Raw genomic sequence first — 13,756 nt, 5'->3', positions numbered from 1 at the left:
GCCTCGACTCTACTCGCCGAGTCACCCTGAGACTCGCCGAGTCCAACAATCCTCGAGTCCTATCTTGTTCAACACACCGAGTCATCCCTCGACTCACCGATTCACGACTTAACCAGAAAAGTTAGGGTCCCACGACCAGACTCGCTGATTCCGAGAACAGACTCACCGAGTCCAAGGCAATCTTCAACAGACTCGTCGAGTTGTTCTTCAAACTCGTCGAGTCCATGCTATGTTCATACAACTCGCCGAGTACACCCATGTGACTCACCGAGTACCTCTAGTTCTTAACCCATACAGTGGCCTTCCAAGTCATGCAAGGGTTCCAATCCATAGATCTACTCTTCTACAAGCCATCCATCGCATAAAGTGGCAAACTTTACATGAATCCAAAGAGATCTAAGCCATAAACACTCAAGGCTAGGGTTTGGGACAAGAAGGCTTCACCAACAACTCAAGGACAGGGACTTAATGCACTTCTGAATCATCTCAATCCCAGATCTGAAGTAGAAACCTCAGATCCATCCTCCAAACCCAACATAACACTAGATATGCTCCCCAAACTTCCACAAATATTACCTCAAAAGAAAGCTCCAACTGAAGAATAATCCCAATCTCTGCAAAGCCCCTTGCTCCAATCCTCTAAATCTTCAAAATCTCTTCACTAATCACTTCTCAAAGCTCCAATGCTCTCACCAACGGATCTAGGGTTTTCTGGACTTCAAAGGGGGTTAAGGGGACTGAATGGAGGACATTAAGTCCTTTAAATAGGGTGCAATCCCGAAGATTAGGGTTTTTCTCTCTTCAGCACTAACTCACAGAGTCCAACCGCCGACTCGCCGAGTTGGCCACTTAACACGCGACCAAAATCACGACTCAACTCGCCGAGTATACCCATGGACTCGCTGAGTATACCATCCTTATTTACACTTTGAACCCTGAACTTTCACTTCTGAACTTGGGATGTTACATGTGCTATTAGATAAGAGTAGAATTCTGGAAGTGTAACCTTTCGTTCGTTGCTGAGAACTGTTATGGCAGTAAACAAATTGCCATGTCCTGGTCCCAATCCAATCAGCATATAACCTATTACTTCCTCATCGTTCATTGGTTGTCCAATATTCTCCATTGTATTAGCGAATCCAGACATTTTCTGATAGTATTCAACAGCACTTAGGTCTCCTTTCTTTGTAGTTGAAAGTTGTGTACGAATCTGAATTGAATTTCCACGGTGCTGAGCAGAGAACATGGTGTAGAGCGCTGACCGCAGCTCCTGAGCAGTGCTGGTGCAACGAATTAATTAGGGAAGAACTTCCTCTGTCATCGAGGATAGGAGACCACCAATCACAGCCTGATCTTGGATGACCCAGGCGTTATGCTCAGGATTTGGGGATTCTTTTGGGGGTTCAACTTCCTTCGCGGTGGTACTCGTCCCTGTAGTTATCATGGCTGAAGGGGCTGGTGTAGTGCCATCAAGGTGGCCAAAGAGTTGGAATCCCTTTAGAATAGGGACCACTTGCGCTTTCCATAGGAGGAAGTTGGAGCGGGTTAGCTTGCAAGATATAGTCGTAATGATGGTAGAGGACTTGACTGGGGCTGACATCATTGGAGAAAGAAGAGAAATACTCTTTGAAGGGGAATCAAAGTGCCGGATAGAAAACTAGGGTTTCGAATTTGGATCTAGCTCTGATACCAAGTCAGAAAGTGTATTTGGCATAATTAACCTCTTGGGTTTAGTCTCATTATATATTACAAGAATCACAACTGATAATCCTATTCTAAAGGATCTGATAAATACAACTTATACAAATCCTATCTATAATTTAAACTACTGCTCTATTTACTTTTATCTTTACAGTTACGTCTACATCGAACGCGAGTGAGAGTGAGAGAGATTGATTATTTTCTACCATAAAAGGTTGTACTTGTAATGAACATTAGCGTTACAATCAATGAAATTATTTATAGAGTGGTTGATTTAATAAATATGTGCTGAAGCATCATGGGTCTTTTTCAACACTGATATATAGCCTACTAACCAATCGAGTCAAGCTTGCTCTTTAAGGGAGGAGGGAGTCATTCCCTCCCAACCCGCTGAACCTACTGTCACATCAGTTTTTCTCTTTCATTTTTCTTCATCTTTCCCAACCTACAACACACAGAAACTCTCTCTTTTTCAACTCATTCAATTAAAAAAAATACAAAACAATCAAGGTAAAAACTTAACTAACAATATAGTTATCGTCGGTACCACTCGTTCTTCAGCGGATTGTTTAATTAGTTTCACGAACCCACTTTATCCTCTCTCTCATTTCTCTTGTACCATATGTTTTAAAACTTGTACCTTAGTTGTTTTGTATTTTTTTAATTGAGTGGGTTGAGAAAGATAGAATTTATGTATGTTATGGGTTGGAAAGATGAAGAAACATGAGAGACAAAAATTAATGTGACAGTGGGTTGAGTGAGTTGGGAGGAAATGAATCCCTCCTCCCTAAGAAAACCTAAGTCAGCCTGCTGAAAGTATAAATAGTGTTATCCACCTCCAAGCATAAGCAAATGTAGACTCCACCAAACACAAGCAACTACTCCAAGCATAAGAAGCTACATACTACTCTTGTGAACATCTACAAAATAAACCACTCTCTACACTTAACAAAAAAACTCACGTGTTATTAAACCTTGATTGTTTTATCAAGCTAAAAGTGAGCACATATTTATAGGCAATATTACGTGTGTAGCCATCATCCCTATAAGGTCGTATGGTATACTAACCACGAGGCACTTCATGGTTGAGGTGGCCACCAACCACGGTCGTGCACACCGCCCCGGTGGTTCGTGGTAGCCCACGCTCGTGGTCATTCGTGTTCCACACAACGGATGTAAACGCCCAATCAAATCGAATCCCCATTTTGATCGTTGCTGCTAGCCGTTGAACAGCTAATTTGGTTATAAAAAAAAATTACCCACTTTATTTACCTATAAATACAACACCTTAACTTCTTAATTTATACACCATTCTTTTTCTTTCTTTATACACAAACTACACACAACATCTTCACAACCAAAAACCATGGATCCCAACCAAAACACCCCTCCAAACTACAGAAATCACAAACCCGATAACGTTTTTGCGTTAGATACGGCACCTCGCCGATTCCCGGCTATGGAGTCACCTCAAGGCGGTTTTATCAATCTACTTCAAAGTGGTTCCCATATCCAACAATCACCACTTTTCAACAACAATATCAACCTTTTCCGGCTTTCCAACAACAACAAGTGCAACAACAATACCAACAATTTCAACAATTCCAACAACTACAACAACAATCGTCACAACAACAACAACCACCAAGCTCACAACCACCACTTTCGCCGGATTTTGTTCCGGAAACGCAACCTTCACCACCACCTCAACCAAAAAAGAAAAAAGGAAAAAAAACCGGCCCGACCCACTACCACCCAAGAAAGGGTCCCATGGACAAAAGAATAAGAAGAAAAGTTAGCGGAGGCATGGGTGGCAGCTTCCGAAGATCCAATTGTAGGAGATAGCCAGCCTTACAGAAGTTTTTGGGAAAAAGTCCGAGTCATTTTTTACGAGTTAATGGGAAGTGAAACTCGAAATGTCGATCAAATTACGTCGAAATGGCGAGATATTCGACTAAAATGCACCGAGTTTGGAGAAACCTACAACAACCTCCTAAACATACGCAAAAGTGGCTCAAACGATTTTGATGTTTTCAAGGCGGCCATGGACCAATTTGAGAAAACAACGCCAACACGCAAAGTTTTTCCGTATATGAAACCGTGGCTAAAATTGAAAGACGCCCCAAAATGGAAAGAGCAAACGGAAGGAAGTTCCCAATCTTCCGGTTCAAAGCGTTCGAGAAACCCCGATGGAACTTCTCAACAATCGGACGGCCGAACACACATCGACATCAACGACGATCCAATAGATCTTGAAAACGACCAACCTCTTCGTCGGCCCGTTGGAAGAAATAAAGCAAAAAAAGTGGCGTCAACATCTTCGAATTCTAGTGTTATGGATATGTTTGGCGAATTCTAGTGTTATGGATATGTTTGGTGATAAATTTGATCGATATGTGCAACTTCAAGAAACGAAGGCTGAGGTGATGACTCGGATGAAATAAAAAATGATCGAAGCACAAACATCATTTCAAGAGGCACAAGAGACACTCCAAACAAAAACCGATATGGAAATCTTAAAAATGAAAGTGGACGACCTTGAGGGCGAAAACTTGGAACTTTTCTAAGCAATGAAAGAGTCGGTTCGAGCCCGACGTAGGCGTAGGGGGTAGTTTATTTTATTTATGGTTGGAATTTTTAGTTTTTTTTTAATGTTTTTTTTTATTTTTAAATTTAACTAATGTAATTTTTATTTTGATTGTTGTTTTTATCTTTTTTTTTTTAATTTCAATTAATGTAGTTTTTATTTAATGTAATTTGGTATTTTAATTTAATGGAAAAACTAGTATTAAAAAAATAATTTTAATGTATTTTTGAATTAAATTTAAATAAAAAAATAAGGTAGAGTGGTGTGTTTAGTGATAAGTATTCCATGTTAGTAGTAGTGAAATGTGGTGTTGATGTGACACCCACCACATATGTGATATGTGGTGGGTATAACGGATGATCAAAAGCTATAAGAAAGTAACAACGGATGGTATAATGATGGACGGATGTAGTTCGTTATTAGGTTGTAGCCATCCATTTTTTCATATTAATAATGATTGTATAGTATCTCAAAATATAAAATGTCCAAAAACTTCCCTTCATTTTTCTATTGAAAAATCAAATGTATATTTTTATTCAAAAAAAGCCAAATATTTATGTTATCAACAATATGTCAACATCCCGAACAATCAACATGGCTACCTTAAATTCAAAAAATATTTAAAAATAAAAATGTTAAACTATATTCATAAAATCAACAAACAAAAAAGTATATTTATAACTAACATCCGTAATTGAGGAGTTTTTTTTTTTCACAAAGATTATCTATGAGTCGTACTAATATAATTTATAAGGTAAAATATATAAAATAATATTTAAAATATAAATAAGTTATATCCATTGAGTTTTTCAAAATGCAACACACCAATAAGCTTTAAAAAAATCTTGTTTATAGATATTAAAAGATAAACACTTGAAAAAAAACAATTACAAAGTGGTTAAAAGAGGGTTTTGAAGCCATAAATTTCAATCAATGTGTGTATGGATGTTCTAATAGTAGTTTTTGTCTCAAATATTTGATCATTGTCATTGAAATCACTTGTTTATTTTCTTGAACAATTTCCACCAAATTGGAAAAACATGTGTTCCTTGTTAGGGAAAATGACACATTAGTTTTATGATGTTTTGCACATTTACTCATTGAGTCATTTAATTATTGCCCGTGCTTTATGAGGGAGTAAACTTATTTTTGTCGGATCAAATTGGTCCCTTTTCAAGAAATGAAGGGGTAAGCCGGTAACTTCTTGACCACCTCAACAAAGAAATTGACTTTAACTTCTTCCTTTGAAAATTTCCTCCTTTGACTTTGAATCGGGCCATTTACGGTGAATGAGAATCAATTTGGAAGCTAATTTTGACTATTTAGGAAATCAATTTTGACTATTTATATTTGGATACTTCATCGACTCTTCACAGGTGATGAAATCAATGTCGAGCTGGAAGTATTCCATCCTTTTACATACTTTTATTCATCGTTTACATCTGTTTCCTAGTTCTCTGGGTTCTCGAATGCTTTAACAACATAGGATCCGTTCATCGGATCCATTTCTTGATGGTCGTGTTGCTGATCGTGAAATCACTCAACTTACTATGTGCGGCAGAGGAGAAACATAAGATAAAAATTACAGGTACAACCCATGGATGTACTGTTTTACACGTGTCAATTCTTGCAGACGGTGCTTTTATTCACCATGATCGTGTTGGTTGGTACTAGATGGTTGTTTTCTGAAACCATTCTTGCAAGAGAAAGGGAAGAAAGTTCTAATGATTGTAATACCACTTCAGGTTGTAGCGAACATAGCTTCTATAGTAATTAGGGAAACAGGGCTATTCATTCAGAATTTGATAACATGGAACCAATAGTTCTTGTTGGTAGTCTCATTTGTTATTGCGTAATTCTTTATCCTATCTTCTTCTGGTCGATTTGTTTATTGAAGGAGACCTTAAAGACAGATGGAAAAGCTGCTATGAATTTGGCCACGCTGACTTTTTTTAAACAGTTTTATTTGTTTGTGATTAGATACTTTTTTATTCATATACAATCATTTGGGTGTTGCTCAAAATTCAAACTTGAAGTTGAATCTGAGTAGATGAAACCAACCTTCACTTGCCTTTCGCCATCAGTTTTGTAACAAGATAATTCAACAAGGTAAACCTTCTTCAATCTGCTCATGAAGTATAGAGTCGCTAAAACACCATTAACGTCGAGCAAATGATTTGTTGTTCTAGGGAGAGCTTGATTTTGAGGGTGTGTCTCCGATTTTTTATTTTTTAATGGATTTTGAGACAAGAACAAATGGTGTTTTGATTTTTAAATGAGGAAATGAAAACGTGGAACATCAAACCGGCTAATACAGGTTAGAGGGACTAAAAAAACAATTTACAACAAAGTTTATTCCCTTATAAAGCACGGAAAATATTTAAGAGACTCAATGGGTAAATATGTAAAATAACGTAGGACTAATGTGTCATTTTCTCCCTTGTTAATGTTATTTTCAAATGTAAAATCTAAAAAGTATACAAATGCATGAGATACGTAGCTAAGTATTCAATTCATTCGTATTAAACATCACTTTTATCTTTCATCTATAGTTGTAATCATTACTTTTAGATTACAAACTCTTTATTGATATTTAACTTATTTTTTATCTTCTAATTTAGTATGAGTCATATATTTTATCTTTAACAACTATAGTTTGAATGTTATTATTTTAATCAGTTGGGCTTAGAATCGAAAACATCCAAAAGGCCCAGTTACCTAGACAAACAAAGCCCGCCTCATTCAACAATATAATGAACAATATAAATGTTTTATAACAAAGACAATAACTCAACAATTACAGCATAATGTTAAACAAATATTTGTTTTTTCTAATTAAACTGCCTTCAATTTTGACAATTCAATATCATTAAGCAGAAAGGTTTTCTTAAATAAACCCCTGTTACGAAAAAACACAAAAAAAAACTCAACTTTCCTAATTCTAAATTTCTCTATTGAACATGCGATGGAAATTAATTTCAATGTTATCGATATGCTTCCTCTAATTCCAACTTTCTTTATTACAATGGAGTTTACACACGCTTAACCACTCTCGATGAAATCCTGGAAGGAGAAGATGCATCAACATTTGTAATTTCACCAATCTTTCTCAATCGCTTCTTACCCTTCATCGGCTCCTCAGTCACCGTTTTCTGACCCCGAGTCCTTAAAGCGATTGTCTCCGTCTCAGACTCAACACCTCTAGAGCTTCTCGCCGGATTTTTCTTTGTATTCGCAACAAGATCGAACTCATCAGAAAGCTTCCTCACCGGAAACTTCCTAGCCGGAATGTTCTCTTCATCTTCATCGTCCTCATCAACCAAACCCAGAAATCGCCTCTTCCGCTTGTTAGCTAACGGAGCTGGCGGCGGCGACGGGCTTCGACTCCGATCCAGCTCAGCCCCTTTCTTCTTCTTGGCTGATTTTTCCGACGATTTGGAAATGGGTTTTTTCTTTGACGACGGCGGGCTTAGGGATTCTTTCTTCTTGATTGACTCCTCGATCTGGCTACGAAGCTTATCGACGTTGCCTTCGATACGACCTTGAAGACGATGGCGGTTAACGTTCAAGCCACCCATTGACCAGTGAGCTTCTTCTGCCCACGACATTAAAGGATCTGTAACAGAAACCGGTGGGTCGACTCGGTAGGAGTTGTACTTGATGTCTGTGTAGATCCGTGGTCTTGGGAGGCCGCTTCCATAAAACTTTCCAGGACCTAAAGCTACCACCATCTCTCAGATCTCTATGTAAAAACACAAACGAAGAGCCAAAATATCTGTATGATTTTGAAGAAATTAGGTCTAGAAATGAAACAGTTATGTGTGAGTAGTGAAACAGATAGAGACGACATCTTATAGATGGTGATTTGGGGGTTTATTATGGCGGGAGGGGTATGGCGCAACAAGTATTTTGGGCGGGACAACAAGGGTTTTACGGCGCCAAGGTAAAATGCGGGAGCTTTGAAATGGGTTAGGTTGGGTTAACACACTTTAATTTGTTTTATGTAACCTTTGATTAATATATTATATACGATTAAACGAATTTAATCACTAAAATATCCAAATATGAGGCGTAACTATACCATAAAAAAAAAAAAAAAAAAAAAAAAAAAAAAAAAAAAAAACAGTTTTATAAATATGTTATATAATATTCTTCTATTTACTATGGTTCCTTAGGAACCTTTCTAATTTGAAATATTTTCTAATTTGTAAAACATTTTGCTAAAACTACATAAGAATTTTGTAACTTTAGTATTTGTAAAATGTAAATGCAAGACAGTAAGGTAAAATCAATTTGTTAACGGCTGATCTTTAAAGTGGAATAATTCCACGGATCGCACTCCTGTTTTTTAAGGTTTTATTTCGTTTCTATCGGTTGTAAGCAACAGAGTAAAACCCTAGGGTTTAATGCAGATTTACCAAGTTTCCAATAGCAATGAAAATCAATAAACGCAAAATGAATACTTAGAAAGCAGGAAGAAATCGTCAAGAGAGGAATAGAGCTTCGAATTTCGTGTGTGGAATACGGAACATCCATAAATTTTACGTAAAATTTAAACTTTTTCAATCATAAATAAAAACCAAATAGTATTGTTTACAAAATGTTTTCAAATCATTTTCCATCAAAGTCTCCCAAAAATCATAACATAAGGATGAGGAGCGGTACAGTCACGCCTTCGCCTTGCCATGATCTCCTAAAGTACCTGAAACAATAAACTGAAAACTGTAAGCTCGAGGGCTTAGTGAGCTACCTCGAAAATACCAATACCACACTAACAATACCATATCAGGAATAATCAATCAATCAAGATGCATACTGGGCCATCGGCCAGACTGGACCGCCCTACCGGGCCTACAGTCTGTCTGAGTCTATCCCGAGCCTTCGGCATGACTGGTCTGCCACGTTGGCCTACAGTCTCCCCGGACCACTCATAGGGTATATTGGTCTTCAGCACAAAGTAGGACTGCCTCAACCCAACCACAAGCAAATAACCATGTGCGCATATGCAAACATCAAACATATCTATCTCACTGATCATTAATCATAGAATTCTCCTGTAACTAGAGTACCGACCTAACAGATCACTAACATACCAATCCCTACGGATCATAAAAGCATAACATACTGTCTACCCTGATTTCGATCTAACAGATCATAACCACATGTAGCATACCATAGCAATAACAATTAAAGGGTCGGCCTTGGTGTAGTAGACCCTATCGATACAGCGAGGATAACTCACCTTGCAGATGTCGACTCGAAAGGTAAACTCTAACTCTCGGATCACTTGACACAGGCTCCACCAGCTATTATCATAGTACAACATACTCATAAGTCCTTAACCTTATAAGGTACTCTGTAACCCACTAGTCAACCCCTGATCAAAGTCAAAGTCCTCAGTCAAGGTCAACAGTCCATGTTGACCCCAACTCGCCGAGTTCCTTGAAGTACAATCCAACTCGTCGAGTCATCGGGGTGACTCGTCGAGTTCCTTTGATTCTCGTTCAAACTTTAAGGCCACCCGTCGAGTTCCCTCCTTGCAACTCGACAGATACACACACATACATATTCTAGGGAAAACTCATCCGAATCGCCGAGTTGTTCTTCAACTCGTCGAGTTTATGGCAATCTTCATCGGACTCGCCGAGTTGTTCATCCAACTCGTCGAGTTCACGGCCATCTTCATGTGACTCTCTGAGTCGACCTTGCGACTCGCCGAGTCCATTCAGTCTACTTTCCATACATACTTGTTTTGAGCCATGCAGCAGCTCCGATTCACAGATCCAAGCTTCTAGGGCATGCTTATCATGTAAAGTTGCAAACTTTACGTGCATGCATGGCTATAAAGGCCCTAAATGTATATTTTAAGTTCTTAATGGAACTTCATGCTGAAGAGGGACCTTAATCATGACCAAAATTGAAACTTTATGCTTCTAGAATCCAAGGAGGGTCCAGATATGAAGTTACAACTTCAGATCTAGCCCATAGCTCATCATACCAACTTGAAAATCCATAAAAATCCCTAGAAACTAAAAAGAAAAAAAAAAGGAAAAAGGGAAGTAAGGATGGCACTTTGATACCTCCAAAGGATACCAGCTTAAGTAATTCCTGCTTCCCACTCCTTCCTTGCTTCAATTCCTTTGCACTCTTAGTTTTCTTCCTCCTATATTCTCTTTCCAAGCTTCAAACACCACACCAAGGCACCCACACGCGTATAAAGTCTCTTAGGACTCTCTAGAACTGTAAAGAGGCCCAAAGGAGGCTAAGGTTCCTTTAAATAGGGGTGCAAACCCCAAGATTTATGGTTTCATCTGCCAGCTCCTACTCGTCGAGTCCCAATATGGACTCGTCGAGTAGGTCACTAAACACACGATCTCATCCAACTACTACTCGACGAGTAGGTCAACCAACTCGACGATCTCATCCAACTACTACTCGACGAGTAGGTCAACCAACTCGTCGAGTAGAGCTTAACCCAATAAATCTTATTTAAGCAATACCTGAGAATCGAGGAGTTACAACTCTCCCCCACTTGAACTAGACTTCACCCTCGAAGTCTGCTGGAATAAACAATGCCGGGTAATGCTCGCGCATCTCCGCCTCCAGCTCCTATATCCACTCGGATCCCTTCCGATGTTCCTATTGTACCTTTACTAAAGGTATTTCCTTGTTCCGCAAAATCTTCTTCTTCCTTTCCAAAATAGCCACATGCCTCTCCACGTATTTCAGGCGCTCATTGACCTGAATGTCATCCAACGATACCACCGCCTCCTAGTCTATAATGCATTTTCGCAATTGCGAAACATGAAATGTGTTGTGGATCCGACTAAGCTCCTCCGGAAAGCTCTTGACTATAGGCCACCCTGCCAACCCCGGTAACAATCTTGAACGACCCAATGTAACGGGGACCCAATTTTACCCTCTTCCTGAAGCGGATCACACCCTTCCAGGGCGAGACCTTCAAAAGAACCATGTCACCCACCTGAAATTCCAGCTCAGATCGACATCGGTTGGCATAACTTTTCTGCAGGCTCTGAGCGGTTTGCAGTCGTTGTCTAATCTGCTATATCATCTCGGTAGTTTACAGAACTACCTCTGTCCGACCCATCACCCTGTGCCCAACCTCGCCAAAGCAGACTGGGGTCCTACACTTCCGCCCATATAATAGCTCGAAAGGCGTGGATCCAATATTGGAATGATAGCTGTTGTTGTAGGCGAATTCAGCAAGCGGTAGGTGGGAATCCCAACTCCCACCGAAATCAATGACGCACGCCCTCAACATGTCCTCGAGGGTCTGAATGGTCCGCTCACTCTACCTAGCAGTCTGCAGATGGAACGTCGTCCTAAAATGCAGTATCGTACCCAGTTCCTCGTGGAACTTCTGCTAAAAACGAGAAGTAGACCTGACATCTCGATCGGAAACGATAGAAACTGGAACCCCATGGCGAGAGACAATCTCTCTGACGTACAGGTAGGCCAACTTCTCTGCCGACGAACTCTCCCGTATGGCTAGGAAATGGGCACTTTGGTCAATCGATCCACGATGACCCATATAGCATCGACCCCCCTTGCTGTCTTTCACCAATTTTTTGACCCCGAGTCACCATTTTCCGACCCTTCATCGGCTCCCCAGTCACCATTTTCTGACCCCAAGTCCTTAAAGCGATTATCTCCACCTCAGACTCAACACCTGTATAGCTTCTCGTCGGACTTTTCTTTGTATTCGCAACAAGATAGAACTCATCAGAAAGCTTCCTCACCAGAAACTTTCTAGTCGGAATGTTCTCTTCACCTTCATCGTCCGCATCAATAAAACCCAGACATCACCTCTTCTGCTTGTTAGCTAACGGAGCTGGCGGCGGCGACAGGCTTCGACTCCGATCCACCTCAGACACTTTCCTTTTAGCGGATTTTCCCAACGATTTGGAAATGGGTTTTCTCTTTGACAATGGTGGGCTTAGGGATTCTTTCTTCTTGATTACCTCCTCGATCTGGCTCCAAAGTTTCTCGACGTTGCCTTCGATACGACCTTGAAGACGATGGCGGTTAACGTTCAAGCCACCCATTGACCAATGACCTTCTTCTACCCACGACATTAAAGGATCTATAACAGAAACAGACGGTTCGACTCGGTAGGAGTTGTTCTTGATGTTTGTGTAGATCCGTGGTCTTGGGAGGTCACTTCCATAAAACTTTCCATGACCTAAAGCTACCACCATCTCTCAGATATCTCTGTAAAAACACAAACGAAGAGCCAAAAGATTTGTATGATTTTGAAGGAATTAGGTCTAGAAATGAAACTATTATGTGTGAATAGTGACACAGATAGAGACGACATCTTATAGATGGTGATTTGGGGGGTTTATTATGGCGGGAGGGATATGGCGCAACAAGTATTTTGGGCTAGACAACAAGGGTTTTACGGCGCCAAGGTGAAATGCGGGAGCTTTGAAATGGGTTAGGTTGAGTTAACACACTTTAATTTGTTTTATTTAACATATGATTAATATATTAAATATGATTAAACGAATTTAATCACTAAAATATCCAAATATGAGGCGTAACTATACCATAAAAAAAACAGTTTTATAAATATGTTATAAAATATTCTTTTATTTACCATTGTTCCTTACAGACCTTTCTAATATGAAATATTTTCTAATTTGTAGAACATTTTGCTAAAACTACATGATATTTTATTAACTTGTAGTATTTGTAAAAAGTCAACGCAAGACCAGTAAGGTAAAACCAATCTAGGCTGATCTTGAAAGTGGAATAATTGCACGGATCGCACTCCTGTTTTTAAAGGTTTTATTTCGCTTCTATCGGTTGTAAGCAATAGAGTAAAACCCCAGGGTTTAAGATAGATTTTATCAAGTTTCCAACAAAAATGGAAAACAATAAACGCAAAATGAATACTCGGAAAGCTGGAAAAAATCGTCAAGAGAGGAAGAGAGCTTCGGATTTCGTGTGTGGAATACGGCTCATAAGGAGTTGTATTTATAGGTATCAAAACCTTAGGAGGCAATAAAGGTCCCTAGGGAAATGCCTTGCTCTCCAAGCAAGGCATCTTCTGGGCCTTTCAGAAAATTTTATTACCTTATTCATGAATTTAACCGTTTGACCAGATCGGTCAAACCGACTTGACTCGAACTTCACCAAAAATAAAAGTTCTTCAGCCCCAAGCAACTGATGCGTCATCCGTAATGCCAAGTGCGCCTAAATCGCGCTATTTCACACACTCTCGACGTCAGCTAGTGCTAGGCTAGGCTAGGTGCACATGTGTAGGTTTGGCACATTCATTTGATCTACTAAAGCCTTTTAAGGTCTTTTAAGGGAAATTATTTATTAGCTCACAAAAGGTTTCTTCCCCCACCAATGTGGGATAGAGGAAACTTGTCAACTTCCAATATTTCCTCTATAATTTCCGAAAATCCTCCACTAAATTGGAAAGTTTCATTTCACTCA

General features: G+C 39.4%; 2 protein-coding genes and 1 pseudogene across 2 annotated transcripts; 1 reads left to right on the top strand and 2 right to left on the bottom strand.

The window, feature by feature from the left end:
* The first annotated feature begins 3,598 nt into the window (after positions 1-3,598).
* On the top strand, positions 3,599-6,338 carry LOC145010435 (protein CANDIDATE G-PROTEIN COUPLED RECEPTOR 7 pseudogene; annotated as a pseudogene).
* An 800-nt stretch (positions 6,339-7,138) lies between these two features.
* LOC145008397 (uncharacterized) lies at positions 7,139-8,127 on the bottom strand. Its single transcript, XM_078967022.1, has one exon. The coding sequence runs from the start codon at positions 8,017-8,019 to the stop codon at positions 7,321-7,323; it is 699 nt and encodes a 232-aa protein (XP_078823148.1). The 5' UTR covers positions 8,020-8,127; the 3' UTR covers positions 7,139-7,320.
* A 3,984-nt stretch (positions 8,128-12,111) lies between these two features.
* Positions 12,112-12,507, bottom strand: LOC145010434 (uncharacterized). Its single transcript, XM_078968976.1, has one exon. It carries the CDS (start codon positions 12,505-12,507, stop codon positions 12,112-12,114), a length of 396 nt encoding a protein of 131 aa, XP_078825102.1.
* Between the last annotated feature and the right edge of the window lie 1,249 nt (positions 12,508-13,756).

This window comes from Lactuca saligna, chromosome 8, assembly GCF_052625555.1.
Source record: "Lactuca saligna cultivar CGN05327 chromosome 8, ASM5262555v1, whole genome shotgun sequence".
Lineage (NCBI taxonomy): Eukaryota > Viridiplantae > Streptophyta > Magnoliopsida > Asterales > Asteraceae > Lactuca > Lactuca saligna.
The sequence above is the reverse complement of the archived record's forward strand: the minus strand, read 5'-3'. Positions and strand labels throughout refer to the sequence as shown.